The sequence below is a fragment of the Lupinus angustifolius genome, chromosome LG18, assembly GCF_001865875.1.
Source record: "Lupinus angustifolius cultivar Tanjil chromosome LG18, LupAngTanjil_v1.0, whole genome shotgun sequence".
In the NCBI taxonomy this organism is placed as follows: domain Eukaryota; kingdom Viridiplantae; phylum Streptophyta; class Magnoliopsida; order Fabales; family Fabaceae; genus Lupinus; species Lupinus angustifolius.
The window spans coordinates 15,819,803-15,837,286 of NC_032026.1; the positions used below are offsets into that span (position 1 = coordinate 15,819,803).

The 17,484-nt window shown below is 32.0% G+C and overlaps 3 protein-coding genes across 4 annotated transcripts; 1 reads left to right on the top strand and 2 right to left on the bottom strand.

Annotated features, from left to right (window-relative positions):
• On the bottom strand, positions 1,691-3,312 carry LOC109332128 (histone H3.3). Of its 2 annotated transcripts, none has more exons than XM_019566963.1 (5): positions 3,188-3,312; positions 3,002-3,096; positions 2,302-2,378; positions 2,102-2,192; positions 1,691-2,011 (listed from the first exon to the last, which is right to left on the bottom strand). In XM_019566963.1, the coding sequence occupies exons 2-5, from the start codon at positions 3,071-3,073 to the stop codon at positions 1,841-1,843; spliced, it is 411 nt and encodes a 136-aa protein (XP_019422508.1). In that variant the 5' UTR covers positions 3,074-3,096; positions 3,188-3,312; the 3' UTR covers positions 1,691-1,840. The 2 variants fall into 2 exon arrangements, with proteins under 2 accessions (XP_019422508.1, XP_019422509.1); XM_019566964.1 differs by having other exon boundaries at positions 3,002-3,102; positions 3,188-3,205.
• LOC109333181 (GDP-mannose 4,6 dehydratase 1) lies at positions 5,191-6,507 on the bottom strand. Its single transcript, XM_019568509.1, has one exon. The coding sequence runs from the start codon at positions 6,420-6,422 to the stop codon at positions 5,340-5,342; it is 1,083 nt and encodes a 360-aa protein (XP_019424054.1). The 5' UTR covers positions 6,423-6,507; the 3' UTR covers positions 5,191-5,339.
• LOC109333118 (zinc finger CCCH domain-containing protein 68-like) lies at positions 12,045-16,728 on the top strand. The gene is made up of 4 exons (XM_019568402.1): positions 12,045-12,411; positions 14,658-14,864; positions 15,056-15,180; positions 15,268-16,728. Exons 1-4 carry the CDS (start codon positions 12,352-12,354, stop codon positions 16,502-16,504), a joined length of 1,629 nt encoding a protein of 542 aa, XP_019423947.1. The 5' UTR covers positions 12,045-12,351; the 3' UTR covers positions 16,505-16,728.

Below are 17,484 nucleotides of genomic sequence, written 5' to 3' on the forward strand. Positions count from 1 at the left end.
TTTTAGCTAGCCTTTGAAAAAAATGGAACAGGCAGCGAGTAGTGGAAAACGGAAGCATGATGAACAAGGAAGCAATTAGTGTAATGGTGGACTAAAACAAGGTTCCTTTTTAAAGAACAATATGTTCAACTTCCATTTTAAATCAATCGGCAATAAGAAAAGTAATCCAACATGTAATCGGAAAGAGGTTGGACTCTGACTCTAATATTATATTCAAGTTCATCTGAAAATTAATTAGCAATAATGTCCAGGAGAATGATCCTGATAATGTGAGACTCACTTCCCAAAAGGCAAAAACAATGATATCTCTCATGGCAGGCAACTAAGCACCTTTGGTGCTCATGCAAAGATGGGGAAGAAAAACATCTAGGGACCCAATTCATGCCTCAGAAGGAGGAAATATGAGTGCACATATATATAATATAAAAAATCATAGACAAATATGATTGCCTTCCAATCGATAAATCACTAGCGACCATGACTAACATTTACTAGGATATGTTTAAGCATCCTACGTATTGCAATAGAAGTAGGAGGAGGAACATTGTTCAATCAATGTAGGACAATAACAGGCACTCAAAACCTTGGAGAAGTTGATTTTAATGGCTACTTAATTATATCCTACCATTACTATATGATGATGATGTCAGGGAACATACTCTTTCCTAGCACGTCTATCTTCACCATTTTATATTTCTTGAGAGCAATAAACCATGTATTTCCATAAATTTAATTTATCATCATGGCCATATAAAGTCAGCTTTCTTTCCTATTAACCTGCCACTCCCACCATACATTTCATATTTTTTCAATTGTATATGTAAAATAATTCTTATATGTCCAGTCATTATTGAAATAAAAAAAATGTTATTATTTTTTAAAGGTAAAAAATATTATTAAATGTATACCCTAAACATTCTTGAGTTTGAACAATCTTTAATTCTTTATCATCCTAAACTTCTACATATCTAGAGTGTTACTTGCATCCAATTAGAATTGCATACAACTTATAACCCGGGCCTAAACTTTCGTATTGTTAATTCTTGAGATAAGCCCACATATGATAAGACTGAAGCAGAACACTTCAATTCCAAATATTACATGTTGACATTTAAAAATACGCAGGGCTTAGTTAAAATAAGCGGATTCAATAATATAGGCCCAAATCCAGCCTTACAGCAACAACAGATCCAAAACTATATGCATTACTGGCAGAAAAAGAGAGGGTGGAAGATAAAGTCCACATCTTAATGTTTCACTCTTTTGTGCTACTCCATGTATTAGGAGATATGATTAAACAGATAAATATTTGATAATTTTAATTTTAATTTAAATATTTTTTTCAATCAGTGAAAGTACATAGAGTGGTATAAAAAATGAGACAGCAGATATTCTCGGCACTAGATCATAGCTATTATATACAGATAAAGACAACCTACACATGCAAGCACAACCGATGTTAACTAATAAGTGCAGTCACACAGTTTTTAATACATAGAATAAAAATTGTGACCAGTATAAAGTTAAATTTCATGACACTGTAGGTTAAATATTAGAAGAGAAAAAGGAAAGAAAAACGAACTCCATTATAGCAAACCTAGAATATAAGTTGAAAGAAAAAACAACAAAAACCAAAAAAAGATTTGTTCAGTTGCGTACCACAATTATACACTGAAAATAACAAGGAAATGTCAAACAGAGACATTAATAGAATTTCAAAGTCTAGTAGTGAAGACCAACAGTATACAGCAGTTCATAGTAAATCACATAACATACAACTTAACTGAAAGGACAAAGATATTTTGTTCTTGTTCATTTTAACAGACCAGATAGACTTCAATTAAGCCCTTTCACCACGGATACGCCTGGCAAGCTGGATGTCCTTGGGCATAATAGTCACTCGTTTGGCGTGGATAGCGCAAAGATTAGTGTCCTCAAATAGTCCAACAAGATAAGCTTCTGCAGCTTCCTGGAGAGCAAGAACAGCATGGCTCTGGAACCTCAAATCCGTCTAGAGCAGAGAAGATAGGAAAAACAAGAGTTAGTGGTTAATAATATGGTTTCAGTAATAAAAAATAAATATACAAGTAGGACTCGTCACCTTGAAATCCTGAGCTATTTCACGAACAAGACGTTGGAAAGGAAGCTTCCTGATCAAAAGTTCAGTACTTTTCTGATACTTCCGAATTTCACTGATCCAACAGTTAGATAAAAGGATAATTATTTTTTATCCCAGTTCATAACAAATTAAGTAGCAAAAGAAGACACTAGTGAACTAATTAAGTAACAAAGTATATGTACCGAAGAGCAACAGTTCCAGGACGGTATCTATGCGGCTTCTTTACTCCACCAGTAGTTGGTGCAGACTTTCTTGCAGCCTTCATATCCAAAAAAAAAACAAGCAAAATAAGACCTCACATGAAGTTCGCATCACACTGACAAATACACTGATTAACTAAACTATGGACCCGTTTCTCCAGGTTTAAAAGAGGTGATTCTATGGAAGTGATTTTAGCAAAGGTAATTTTACAATAAGCTGAAATTTACAGCTGTTAATAAATTTGAATTTCAGTTTTTTTTAAGCTTCTTTTTTTGTAAAAGCCCAAACAAACAAACAAACAAAGGGGAAAGTATCAGAGGTGACTATTATCAAAATAATCACCATTTTATTAAAAAAAGTCAAAGAAATCAGCCCTATATATCTTATATCAGTAGCATGATCGCAACAATTGATATAAAACACAAGAAGAAAATAAAACTAATATTCTACTCCAAAAAAAACAAGTCAACTACATTGCACGTTGTTCCCTTTAATATTATTATACATGCAACACAAAATGCAGAAATTCAACTTGAAACAATGAAATCCAAATGTTCAACACCAAACTATTAGGTCAAAGTGGAATTGAACAAGTTAGAAGGAAAATCAAAGGAAAGGGCTATGCTAAAACTGTGAGAATATAATATAATATATATATTACAAAAAAGAGAAATTGAAAACCTTTGTAGCGAGTTGCTTCCTTGGAGCCTTGCCACCAGTAGATTTGCGAGCGGTTTGTTTCGTACGAGCCATGTCGGTAACGAAATTGAAATTATCTGCAAATGAGATCCAAATTTATGAGCTGGAGGATCAGAATCTTATTAAGCAGTAACCAGTAAAGTTACAGAGATCAAAGGAGATAATTACCAAATTAGGGTTTCAGATTCTTCGATCGCCAGAAGAGAAGGAAAATCCCGTTCGAATAAAACCGCACGCGTTGACACATTCAGAGGTAAACGCTTTTTAAATTATCAAGTTTTGAACTGTAATTGGGCCTATATGGGCTTACCCGACTTATAATTAACTATTGATTTTTAAACTTAAATATATCTTCTCAATCAATAACAACCTCATGGTACAACACAACTTTTGAAACAACAAAATTGACTAGCATTTACTAAAGAGGTAACATTTGATTTTTTTCTCTTAAAAATGCTTACATATTTAACATTTCGGTATTTTTTTTATATGTTGAAAGGCAATGTCGAATAAAATGACTTAAAAAATACATTGCTGTGTAACTTGTATGTTATAAAAGTTATACCCAAGACAATATGAACATCAAATATGTCGGTTTAGGTGGTGCGATTTATGTTTGAGTTTAAGATTGATGTTTTAATATCATGGGAGATGATGAAGTAGAGAGTGTTACTGTGTTGTGGATTGGAATGCTTATGTGTTGCTGAGTTTGGTTAGCTTGATCTAAAGGGGAAGTCAATGAACACAGGAGGTGTGCTTTCTTTGCTGGTTACAATGTGGGTTCAATCAGATAGAATGGTAGCCATTTAGGACCCCTAACAAAACTAAACAAAATTTAAGGTTTTCTTTTTTCATTCCCAACTAAAGCCTTTTTCTTTTATCTAGCATTCTTGAGATCCTTCAAGATTCTTTTATCGTGCTATTCTATTGCATCCTCAATCAAATGTTATTTCATTTTAGTGTAATAGAGTGACTTGCGAGCTGTGAAGTTAATTTCCGATGTCTTCTCAGGAGCTCTTTTAGTGGTTTTCATAAGATTTAGTTATGTGTGTGATTCAGGTAGGGTAACTTTAAGCCGAACTGGTTGTAACATCAAGTATACTTTCCCTGTTCTTATCACAAATCTCCCAACTTGTTAATGTTCCGAATCTCTTGTTTTTTGTATTAAAACTTTTACTCTGTATTCCCCTATGATAGCTGATGTCATGCTAGATTGCAACATTGACTGATGATTGCTGAAATGGTATGCCTCCACTATTGCAAGGGTGAAACTCCATTCTATAATTTCTCATATGATTTTATTAAAAGTCCCATATCAGCCTCATTCCTGTGCAGATGGTTTCAAAATAGTTGTTAGGTTACTTCTCCAATTGTCGAATGAGGACCAAAAAAGATTATCTTTCACTTATGGGTTAAAGGTAATCCTCTTTATCCTCCGATCCGATATGTCTTCTTAGAAAATAAATCTCACATTACCTATATTATTCTTAATAATTTTATTGATTTTCAGAAACACTTAGATGGGCATTAGCTTCTGGTTTTCCAGTCACATCTGAAGTCCTTATTTTTTTGTCTGGTGTTTGCTTTCTACCACATTTAACAATAACAGTTCTATAGATGCCAATACTTCATGCTATCATTTTCATGGTTGAATCCCACTAGGGAGTTGACTGAATATATGAATCACTGTAACAGAAACTGTGATACTTTGTACAAGAGGGTTGCAAAAGAGTACCCAGATTCTCTATCTCTTCTCATTTGAACGGTAAACAATAGCTAGATCACGTTTATACGCTTCACTAATTTTATATGAGTGTCATGCTTTGGTTGGGGCCACGAAGGTTTTCGATAATTGAGATCCAAGACAAGGGAACCTTTTAGAGCAATCCGAAACATGTTCCAATGCTTCTACAAAGGAGACTTTGATGCCATCACCGACACTGACACACATTGTGCTTGGTTCATAATTATAGCATAAAATTGTAAAGATTTCGTGACACTTTGACACAACATCATGTATCAGACATGAAGGATCCTTTCATATTATCGTTGTCCTTTTCTCTATAAATCTAAAGACAGATTGAATTCCAATAATGTAAAAAGATAAGTGAAAGGAGCACCATATGAATGCTGATCATTATAAGTTCCACATCAAAACAATTGACAACAACTAGAACATGAAAATGTAAAGTTGTCATTGATTAAACGCTGTAAAGTATGAATATGATAAAGCATTGAAAAGAACAACATTATGTGACTAAAACAATAAGAAAAACCCAATAACTCACACCCATGATTAAAAATTCAATGCAGATGATGATCAAGGTTGTTGTTGAGCATCAATGTAGCCAGCATCAACAAGCACCTTCTCCTTCTTAGCCCTTTCAACATCTTGATCCACCATCATCTTCACCAATTGCTCAAACCCAACCTTAGGCTTCCACCCAAGCACTTCCTTCGCCTTACTCGAATCCCCTTTCAAATTATCCACCTCCGTAGGCCTGAAATACCTCTTATCAATAACCACATGATCCTTCCAATTCAGACCCACATAACCAAACGCAACTTCCAGAAACTCTTCCACTGTGTGTGACTCCTCTGTTGCAACAACATAATCATCAGCTTTTTCTTGCTGCAGCATCAACCACATAGCTTCAACATAATCCCCAGCGAAACCCCAATCCCTTGAAGCCTGAAGGTTCCCCAAGAAAAGCTTGCTCTGGAGCCCGATCTTGATCCGACCCACGGCCCGGGTAATCTTCCGGGTCACGAAATTCTCTCCCCTCCGAGGAGACTCATGATTGAACAAGATCCCGTTGCAGGCAAAAATCCCATAAGCCTCACGGTAATTAACCGTGTACCAATGCGCGGCGCATTTCGACGCCGCGTAAGGGGAGCGAGGGTGGAAGGGAGTGGTTTCCGATTGAGGAGGAGGAGTTGATCCAAACATTTCAGAAGATCCAGCTTGGTAGTAACGGATATGTGATCTACCAGTAGCATCGATGTGGGATCTAACAGCCTCGAGGAGACGGAGTGCGCCGGTGGCGACGACGTCAGCAGTGTAATCAGGGATCTCGAAGGAGACGGCGACGTGAGACTGCGCGGCGAGGTTGTAAACCTCGTCGGGGAGGATGGTGTCGAGCCAGCGGCGGAGGGAGGAAGCGTCGGAGAGATCGCCGTAGTGAAGCTTCATACGAGCCTTATGAGCGTTGTGTGGGTCCACATAAATGTGATCGATACGTTGAGTGTTGAAATTGGAGGATCGACGAATGAGACCGTGAACCTCGTAACCCTTGTTGAGGAGGAATTCGGTGAGGTAGGAACCGTCTTGACCGGTGATGCCGGTAATCAATGCCACCTTGTTGGGTGTTGAGTCACCGTTCGTGGATCCGGATCCAGACATTGGAAATGCGAAGGAAATATAAATATTTATTTAGAGATCTAAGGTTTGTGAAATGATTTAGTTTCGAAAGAGAGGGTAGGAAGGGTTTATATATATATGCGATTGGAACACGCGCTTCTCCTTATTCTAGGATCTGAATCTTGGACAATGATTTGTTGGCTCAAACCCTATCCAAGACCAATTATACTATATTACGTTAGTTAAAAAAATTAAGTGTTTATAACTTTATCAATTTTACTTTATTGTGATTGGTCAGGAATATGATTGGGGATGGCAGATCCACATCCCTTAATCTCACTGTTTCATACTGCAAAATTATTACTGTTTGCATACGCGCTACACCATTAGTGGATCAGTCTCAACTTGGAAAGAGGTTTTTAAGAAAAACTTTAATTTTTTATTTATTGCTAGTGGAAAGTTTTTTTATATTAATATTTATTATAATTCATGCATATACTATTTCCATTCAAAAGCTTATAATTACATTAACAAATTCACAAGACTATACAAAATCTTCCTCCTTTGAATATAATATTTATATATTAACAAGTGTAAAAATTTATATAGTCAGTTAATCATTTACTATTCATTTATATTATTTTTATTTGATAGTTAATAATAATTGAAAATTAATTGTGGATGATATGGTGTTAATGCAAAAAACTCTTCCACAATCAATGTATAAACTTTTTCTCTATCATTTCAATAATAAACTTCAAAAATATTATATTTAAATCTTTATTCTACATTATTAAAGAAATAAAAATAAATATTTCATTTCCTTCAAACTCAAACACTAATTTCCTTCTCGATGATGAACTTATAACTTTGAAATTTTGAAATATATTTAGAGAAAAATGTATGAATTAATATATTATTTGATTTGATATATTATTTCTATATTATCTATTACTAGTGTGTATAGGCACTTCGTGCCTGCCGGCGAATATTATGTGATACTACATATTCAATTTTTATATATTTCATTTTTTTTGAATTAAAATGTATTTTTGTGTTCGATGTACTTTATATTATATTTTTTTGTGTTTACGATAATGTTTATTTAAGGTGAGATATGTGGTTAATTAATGTATTGGTGATAGTTGCTTATGATTATATAGTTTTTTTGTAAAAATTAAATAATGTTAAGGGCAATATAGAAAATGAAAATTACATCATGAGGGAAATTATTTAAGTTTTGGCTTTATATATAGTATAAATTAATATCTAATAAGCATTGATTCTTTAAAAAATCAAATAAATAATGAATAATTGATATAAATATTTACATTGACAATACAGTATTTCACTCATATACTTATACACAAAATAAGTTATATTTTTATAAAGAGTAATGACATATTCTCTTGTCAAATCTCCAATAAATCTTCATCCTACACAAATGAAATTAACATTTTCACTCTAAACTCAATAACTAGAAAGACTTGTAGAGATGTATCAAACATGGAGACAATTGCATTTGTGTTTTTTATGTTATTATTTATGAATAAATTTTAATTTTGATTAAATTAATTTTTAATTTGTTGTCATTATTTTTGTTGGTTGTCTTTATATAGATATGTTTAAAACAATCTTTGAACACACCTTATTTATTTTTGTTACTAAAAGTCTCCCTTATAAAGAAAATTAGATATTACCATAAGATGTATTTATGCATTTGGTTCTACAATGCATAACAAGTGTTTCCTTTGTTGAGATATTCACTATGAATGCATTTAATTTGACAAAAGCTTTTACTTCTCAAGAATATAATCGGTGCCTTTTTTCGGTAGGAAAAGAAAATGATTGTTTTCGATGACTAAAGCTTCGATTGAAAATGAGATGTATAATTAAAAATATTTTTATTTTATAAATAAGAACTATTTTATGTTGTTTTTAGCCAAACAAAGATGAAGAGAGATAAATATTATGGGACTCAAATAAGAATAAGAATGATATTTGTTAGTCATAAAAAAATTATATGTTATTATTATTTCATGAGAAGTTATAATAAATTATAAAATAATATGAGAAACTCAAATAATAATGAAAATATTGTTTTTCATTAGAGATACTCTAAGCTCTCTTTTTATGACGACTAAACCTTTAAGTATTAAATTTTATTCAAAATTATAAATTTGTAAGATGAATAAATGTAAAATTATAAAACATATTGTTTATCATCCCAAACTTATTTTTAAGGATTTAATATTATATTTTTATATTCCTTGCAAGGCAGGGGAGAAATGCTAATTATTATTAAAAACGTAAGCCTGAGAATGAAATTAGCAACAAATATAAATTATTAAAGAGTGAAACATGTTAGAGTAATTGAGATTATGTATATGATAATTGATTAATGGTTAGTTGCTTTTACTTTGTTAGTTATAATATTATATTCATTAATCGAGTCACTTGTTAATTGCTAGTTAGACATTGTAATATATAAAAGGTGATTCTTCTATTGTTTTTAATTTAATTCAATGAGAAATAATGTAATTAATTAATGAGATTCATTCAATAATCACAAATATAGTTTATATTCTTTTTATTTCTTCTTATTCAAGTTTATATTCTATGCATGACTCCTACTATTTTGTCATTTGCTAATTAATAAGGAAGGAAATAACACATATATACTTACAATATATGAGTTTTTATATTGTCAATACGTTGTTTATCATTGATTTTTAAACATTATTAACTCTTAGATAAAAATAATACAAATAAACGATATATGATATAGTAACTAGAGTTTAAAATTTTGCATTGACAGTGTAATTTTTTTTACATTGTTAGCACAACATCTATCATTGATTTGTATTACTTTTGTTTGAAAGTCAATGATAGTTAACAAATCAATGGTGGGTGATTGACAATGTAAAAATACTTATATTGTTAGTGTATAAATATTAAATCTTTATAACTATATGTAAATCTTTGCAATATCAACATGTAGATATTACATTTTTTATATTTATTTTCTCTTTTTTTATCAGATCACACCTCCACAACATTAATCAATTTCAACACACTCCTAGTTAACGTCACCGACACTCTAACATGGATTTGGAAATGAAAAATTGATATCTTCCACTAGTTATATTAATTTGGGAGTGTGGAAAATGAATAGGATTTATTTGTTTTTTTTTCCTTCATAAATGTAGTAGGAGCCATGTTTAATTTCATTTCATATCAAATCCAAGTATATTCATATTTGAATATTTGTTTGATAATAATATTTAAACAATTTATTTTGTATTAAATATTTATTAATAATATAAATAGTAAAATGACAAACATAAATAGTGTGAATAATAATTTAATAATGATAAAATAATGTGAGCAATTTCTTTTTTGTAACAAAAATAATTAGAATGTTTTTTAATTTGTGATATCATCATATGTTAAGAGGACAATCGCGACATTTGTCGATATAAGACTTGTTAAGACGAGCTCATTTTGAGCACTCTCTGATCTGTAGGTTAATCGGACAATTCAAAAAGGTATGTCATTAACTCGAGAAGATCCAAACAAGAGTACAGTGACCACTTCCTTCATCTATCTACCACGTCGTCAGTATAGGACTATCACATCATCTGAACATAATATATCTACCACAATTTGCATGCCACCTGTATACTACATCAGCTTTCTGCCAAGCGACAAAGACGAACCTAAAATACAACTACTCAACTTATCACATGTTATAAGTCAATTATTCATAGAGTATTGATATGCTAGAGCCATCCAACACAAATAAAACAACATTTGCTTGTCTACAACAGGTCCAACAAGGCCATTTAGTCGGTCAGACCAGCAACACCTGCTAGGGAATATTTCATGCACATATCCACTATAAATAGGGACTCCCTCATGAAGAGGGGAAACTCTTGATCTTAAATATTTATTACTTACTGTAGCATTCTATAATATCTATATTCTCATACATTTCTCAAATATTGACCCGAATGTTGGAAAACATTTTCAGATATATTATCAAATACTACCAGAGAGATTTTAGGCGACATCAAGAAAATGCTCCACCAAGTACAGCTCCACCAAGTACAGCTCCACCAAGTACAGCTCCACCATACTTCACTAGAACATAAGAATACTTATCGATTGTAAAGGAAATGATATATGACAATAATATAGAATTTTTTTATTCCGAGGCAAGAATGGATGTTGTGTAACAATAGGCGCAAAAATTCTCTTAATTAGTGGATATATAAGTATTTTAAAAATAAAATAAAAATACAATTTTTAATGATACATTATTACTTTAATCACAATTAAATTACAATTTTATTATTAAAAACGTAGAAAGAAATAAGCACTCATTTATTTACTAATGGACACGATCATAGTAATGGTGGTGTAACATTATATTTCCTCCTCATTTTCAAACGTTCTCAAATAGTTATTTTAATATTATCTATAGAGTTTAACATTTGAGAATAAAATATATTTAATGATGGTGAATGAATTTTATATATTATTATTGTATTATGTATCACTCATATTTAATGATCATTAATTTTTTTTAAAATACAAATAAATGATGAATGATATTGAACTTTTTATACAAATAATATATAGATATTACATTCTAAACTTTTATGCATTGTGAATGTAAAGTTTTACACAATTAATATAATGCGTCATTTATTTATATCACTTTTGTTTAAAAGTAAATGATGGTTAACGATACAAAAATATTAATGATTCGATTCCTAATAATGAAATTTGTTAGGAGTGCAACCACATATTTTGAAAGAGATTAATTATTTACCTATAGCGTGAAAAGATACCCTTAATAATATAAAAAAGATGTAATAAAAACATTTGTTAGGATATGACCCGCACGTAGAAGGAATCTTGGAATGCCAACACATATCTATATTAACTCATAGGGTGATCAAAAGATTAAGAGTTCGATTCATGTAAGTAAGATTTGTTGGAAGGAACAATTGCGAATCTTGAATGAGATTAGTTCATTATCATAAGGTGGTTGATGGTAGTACAAAAAACGGTTAATTAGTTTGAGTAGTTCTTTTTAGTTTCCCACATGTATGTGAGACTAACTCTTCTAGCGAATATTTTTTTCATCCACAAGACTCGAATCCTTGTTTAAGGAGAATCAAACATATACCACTTGAACCAAACGCTCATTGGTAATTAATTTGAGTAGTTGAATACACTAACTACACCTAACAAATGAAATAGATATACAAGAATGTCGTGATCTTCTTGTAATCCAATCATAAAATTGTAAGTACTATGTCCCTATAAGTGCAAGTGTCACTTCTAGATATTTAACATGAGCATTTAATCTGATATGATACATTCATACTCAATTATTAAATCTATATCTCAACTATTAAAAAAACAAATAGTAAAAGAAAATCGGATTTATGAGAAAAAAATCAGATTCACACTTCAATGATTGGGATCAACGGTTCCTTTATGATCAACGGTTCAACCAAAGTGCCATGAAAATCCCAATTGGGCGGCCCAAAGGCCCACGATGCAACACCGTCATAAGACTAGCGCACTATATCATCCACTGAGGGTGGACCCCACTAATCAGTTTCCGTATTTCTATGCGCACTGTACCGCCACGAAACCAATATAATCGAAAACCCGAACCTAATATTTTCTCACTCCTTCTAGGGTTTTATTCACAATACTACATCTCTTTCTTTCTCCTTTATAACGCCTCAAATCGCAGTACAAAACGAGAAACACCAAAGCTGAACCAAAAACAAATATTAAAAAGTATTTTTGTTAGGGTTTTCTTCTGATTCGCTCTCGTTCGTAATTGATTAGCTTTTTAATACGTTTTATTCGATTCAATTGCGATTCTCCGTTTTTGTTTCTCTTTTTTGATTTCTGAGAATTAAGTGCTGGAAAATCTAAGATTAAAATGAAGCGGCAAAGGAAATCGAACATGGTTTCATGGGCTCCTCAACCTAATCTTTGTCAGGTATAACTGTAATATTAATTTTACTAGCATTTTTTTTTTCTGGTACACGCTTTTCTGTGAAAGTTAAATTTCTGCGTGATTTAATTTTTATTTGGAAGTAAAAAATCGAATTAATTTTCATTCATTCACGTTACCAAATAACAATTCTTGAACTCCGTCTCGTTGAATCTGTAACGATGATCCCTTTGTAGCTATTGAAGAGAACATCAAAATCGGTGACACTGCAGCCAAATTTTTTATTAAATATAAATGTAACTTATAGGATTAATCAAAGAGAATCTCAATTGGAAAACTTTACAATCGAGATCTTAATTTTTAACAATGGTTACTTCAGAATAAATGCAATAATAAATATAATAAAATAAATAAAAAGAATGAATCGTTTAATATTTTATTCGAATGAATATAAAAGCTTTTAATTATTGCAGAATCAAGTTGAAAAGTTAAAATATTGCAGTAAAGATTGTAATGTAAATAGTTTAAAGCTAAATATTGTTTTTTATATGAAATAAGTAAAGTTAAAGTTAAATTTCAAAAATTGTGAAGTTCTCTATTCAGATGAATTTTTTCAATCTCTGAATGTTAAAATTTTTAAATCCTAATATTTTACTAGCAGGTGGTGTGTCGGTGGGGAAATATTCGGATAAATAATGATTTAATGAGTAAATTGCGGTCAATGCAAGCTGTCAACTTGTTGTTTGTGACTTGGAACGAATTTTTTTATTTTATTTATAAATTATTCAATAAAAAATTTCATTCATAATTACAGGACATAAGTACTCTATTATATATAACTCGTGTGAGGATAGTTGAAAGGTACACAAATTTGTCTACTAGGCATTAATAAGTATTGAGGTGTCTCGTTGTTTTCTTTTAATAAACATTCTAATGTCACTTGGTAAAACTTTAGGGGACGAAAGATTCTCTCTATTAGTGTATACAATTACTCTAAATGAAATAATAATATAATAAAACATTTTTATTTATAATGAAATAACAATTTTGTCAAAAATATAAATAAAATCAGGACTTGTTCTTCTATTAAAGTTCACATCATGTGCATTTATTGTGATGCATCACTTTTTCAAAAGTGTTTCTGATGACCTAAAATTTTATAGCGATTTTAGTGACCTCAACATCATTTAACTGAGCGCCGGTGATAAGTTGGAAGATATGTAAATTACTAATGCTATTAATAAAGTCAATGGACAATTAAGCAGCTTAATTGAATTTCTCATCTAATTTATCATTCTCATAATCTTTATCTTATTTTTTATAAAATTCAATCTATCATTATCTTAATATTTATTATTTTTATTAAATTTTAGTCAACAAAATCTATTATAATAAAAAATGTGGGTGGAAGAGAATGTTAATGAATGCCATGAAACATTGTATCCATGGAATTTAATATAAAAACATTTATGTCAAGGATGGTATATTTATAAAATAAAAAAAATACACCAGGTGCTACCGTGCTACCTAAGGCGCGGTACCTACCATTAGAAGAAATGAGTACCATAATGATATTATTCCATCACTTTCAAGTTTCAAGGAATCTAAATCATATGGTTGGTTCTTGGTATTATCTCGAAACATATACCATATGTGTGATAGTGTAGTTTGATTACACTATCCATCCACGTAAATTTTCCTCTTATGAGGAGGCATGGAAGTGGGACTACCTATATCATGCACAGAAAGTATCACAAATAACAAAGTAAAGAAAGACTTAAATGTAACATGATTCCATTGAAACACATGCAAAGCTATTTAAACAAGAATATGAAATGTAATGTAAATTTGGCTGGTAGTTTAGAAAACTGAAATGCAATAGGAAGCTTTGCGTGTAGCTTGGATCTATGAATTCCTTACAACTCTATTCCTTTGAAAGAAAACGTTTTCTTTGCTGTTTTTTCCTTTTCAAAAGGTCTATGATTCTCTTTTCTGTGTGGTTATGGCTTAGGAATTTCTTGTGGGGTTAACTGTTCTTTAGTCTTTTGGTTGTTCATGCTTGTCAAAAATGAGGATTCTACTTTGGCTTCAAATCTTACATCTTTCTGAGAATAATATATAATCTTGGTTATGTTAACTGTTCTTTAGTTTGTACTGCTGGGCCATAATGCTAGCAGTAAATTTATCTGTAACCTAAGATCCTTCATCTGTGTGGTCATTTATAGCTCATTTCAGCCTATTAGTGAAGTCTGTTTTCCCTCTTGAATTCTAATACTAGTGTGATCTAACAGGTTAAATTCTTTTTACGGGATGATTGCCCTGCAAAAGTTGGCCACTACTCTCAGAACACTCTTCAAGCAAAGACATTGACAATGTTTCCTTCAAGCACCAATGATTGTAATGATTTACCCCCTGGGTTCGAAGGCAATTATTTTCTGAGCAAATCAAAGGCTGATATTTCTCACATTCCTCAGGTTAAATGGGAGTGTGCTCCACAGGTAGTGAGATATTAAAAATATTGGAGCTTTATTGTTTTTCCACTGTCTGTTATTTAAAACATCCTTTTGAAAACGACCTACCCCAATTGCGGTATCTGTTTTAAGTGCATCAGCATTGTTTTTTTCGGATGGTTCTATATTATTTTTATGGTTATCTGATCAAATTGATTGACTTATTTACTTCTATGCAGTTTACCTTCACTTCTGGGTTGCCTATTGCAGCTGGTGAATTTAGTAGAGAAAAGGTTGATCAGAACCTTAGAGAAGCGAAAGTTTTTGAAGCACTTTACCCTCGTTCTTCTGCGATTCCTCCTAGGTAAAAATGTCTCATCTCTGGAGAAAACCTTGTGTTGTTTCATTTTCTCTTTCTAACTTAACTTTATTCTTTCATTTGTTTGTGTAGCCCTTCTGTGTCCTTTGAAGTGGAGCAGGAAGACTATGATGATAATCTCACTCCTCTGATACCTATCACCGAACCTATTGAGGAAGAGGATTCGGCGGATGTTACACCCGAAATGGCAGTAACTAATTTGCTGCCACAAATCTTTCAGCAATATACCTCTGCAACATCTCCCATTATTCAACAATGCAACACCTCTTCTACTGTTCCCTCATCTGTATGTGGAGGGCCCTTGCCTAAGATATCTCCTGGTTTGGTGCAAGATTTAACTGCAGCGGCCGTAGCAACCATCTCAAAGAGTAACGATCAAGGAAGCTTGATTGATATGGATGTACTTGTTAAAATATTTAATGATCCAATATTGATTGAGAATTTGATTAAGGAACATACAACTGCAGCAGCTGCTACTGTTAGTGCCTCCTCAAATTGTGTGGGTATCCCCACTTCTAGATTGGATCCTGCTACATCAGTTCCAGTGTCAAAACCTGCTACACCTCCAAGTACAATGGTTTCATTACCTTCCATGTCAAACCAAGCAACTCCACCGGTTTCGTTCTTGACGCCTACACATGCTAAGCATGCTCATCCACCTGTTTCGGCGCTGACATCTGCACTTCATAACCCAGCAACTGCGTCATTTACACCGCATACTCCTCCTTCTCCTTCTCCAGCTGTGGATGCACCTGTTAATCATAGGCATGTCAGCAAAAATGTGCACCATGTGCCCGATGGAGTAAGGCGTGCAGCATCATTGCCTTCTGTTCCTTCCATTGAATTGAGCACAGTGCCGACCTTGCCTGCGAGTACTGTGCCATATCAATCAAGTATTGGTTCAGCCTATGCAGTAAAGAAGGATGCCAACTATTATAAGAACCTTATTAAGCAACATGGTGCAGATAAGAAAGTTACCTATGACTCAAAAATTGGTATCCATCATAATAACTTTGAAGATTTTAAATCGGTTAAAAACATTAAAACCGGGGTAATGATATCCAAAATCCAGAAGCCTTGCATATACTTTAAAAGCCAAAGGGGGTGTAGAAATGGTTCTCATTGCCCTTATCTGCATGATATATCAGATCAATGGAGAGTTAGTAATGTCATAGAGACCCCAAATGCAAAAGGTTTCAAACGTGGACCAGAAATTAAGTATGAAATGCCAGTTCAGTCGAGAGTTTGTAATGTCCAAGTGGCCCCAAATGCAAAAAGATTCAAACTAGGACCAGAAATTGACGGTTAGGAAATAACCCTCTTTCTTGTTTCAACTTACACATTTAACTCGCATATATAACTGGGGATTTAGAGAGTGAAATTTTTTGGGATTTTAACAGTGTAAAGTGAAGTATCGGAAACAGTTTTAGATTTTAGAAATTTCCTGCTGCAATTGGACCCTGGTGTGTTTGGTTTCCTGGCTCTCTAACTGGGTCAAAGACTTTAGATAATATGGCTTAAATTGTTTTGGTCAGACATGGTTTTTAATTGCACTCTGCATCAACTGAGGTGATGGCAGATTCGTGGAATTTGTAGGCACCAACAATTTCTTTGTTTTATTAGTAAATAAAAGGATACAAAAGAAAAACATGGCTAGGAAGTAAACTTTCAGTAGAAAAAAGTAATTTGGGATTGAGTTTCCTTATAGATATATGCTCCACAACATTAAAAAAATTAAATAGCAGTCAAAATGTATAATTGCGTTTAGAATTAAAAAACAAAATTTAATGAGTTGTCTACAACCAAGCAATATTTTTTGAGAAAAAAGAAATATTACTAGCTATATTAAATATTGTTTTTACCAAAAAAATATATTGTATTGAGTTTCACCTAAAACAATATGTATTCAGTAATCAAAGAAATACATGAAAGGATTGATATGAAACGATATAAATGGAATCTTTTGATTTTTCTTTTTTGTGGGTACATCTTTTTAATCTTTTCTAGTCTCAAAGGAAAATTTTCAGCTTAAAACATTATGTTTTCACGAACTTAAACTTATGCGGGATAGACGTACATATATTTGTATTTATCTATATATATTTTAAAAATGCTATTTTAAATTGATCTGTTTAAAAATTTTAACTTAATTATATGTATATATGTTTTAAATTATATATTGTTATATATTTCGTATATATAACGATTATTTTTAGGTATTATATATACAATTGAATTAGCCCATAAACCTAATAAATTAAATTATAATCAGTCGAAATTCTACTACTT

What these genes read in the sequence shown, in the direction of transcription:
- LOC109332128 (XM_019566963.1), bottom strand. Translation starts at nt 3,073, where the DNA reads ATGGCTCGTACGAAACAAACCGCTCGCAAATCTACTGGTGGCAAGGCT. An exon ending in GGAAGCAACTCGCTACAAAG is followed by an intron (nt 2,379 to 3,001) that starts GTTTTCAATTTC and finishes TTGGATATGAAG; the next exon opens with GCTGCAAGAAAGTCTGCACC. An exon ending in CCTGGAACTGTTGCTCTTCG is followed by an intron (nt 2,193 to 2,301) that starts GTACATATACTT and finishes CTGTTGGATCAG; the next exon opens with TGAAATTCGGAAGTATCAGA.
- LOC109333118 (XM_019568402.1), top strand. Translation starts at nt 12,352, where the DNA reads ATGAAGCGGCAAAGGAAATCGAACATGGTTTCATGGGCTCCTCAACCT. An exon ending in CTCAACCTAATCTTTGTCAG is followed by an intron (nt 12,412 to 14,657) that starts GTATAACTGTAA and finishes GTGATCTAACAG; the next exon opens with GTTAAATTCTTTTTACGGGA. An exon ending in AATGGGAGTGTGCTCCACAG is followed by an intron (nt 14,865 to 15,055) that starts GTAGTGAGATAT and finishes ACTTCTATGCAG; the next exon opens with TTTACCTTCACTTCTGGGTT.
- LOC109333181 (XM_019568509.1), bottom strand. Translation starts at nt 6,422, where the DNA reads ATGTCTGGATCCGGATCCACGAACGGTGACTCAACACCCAACAAGGTG.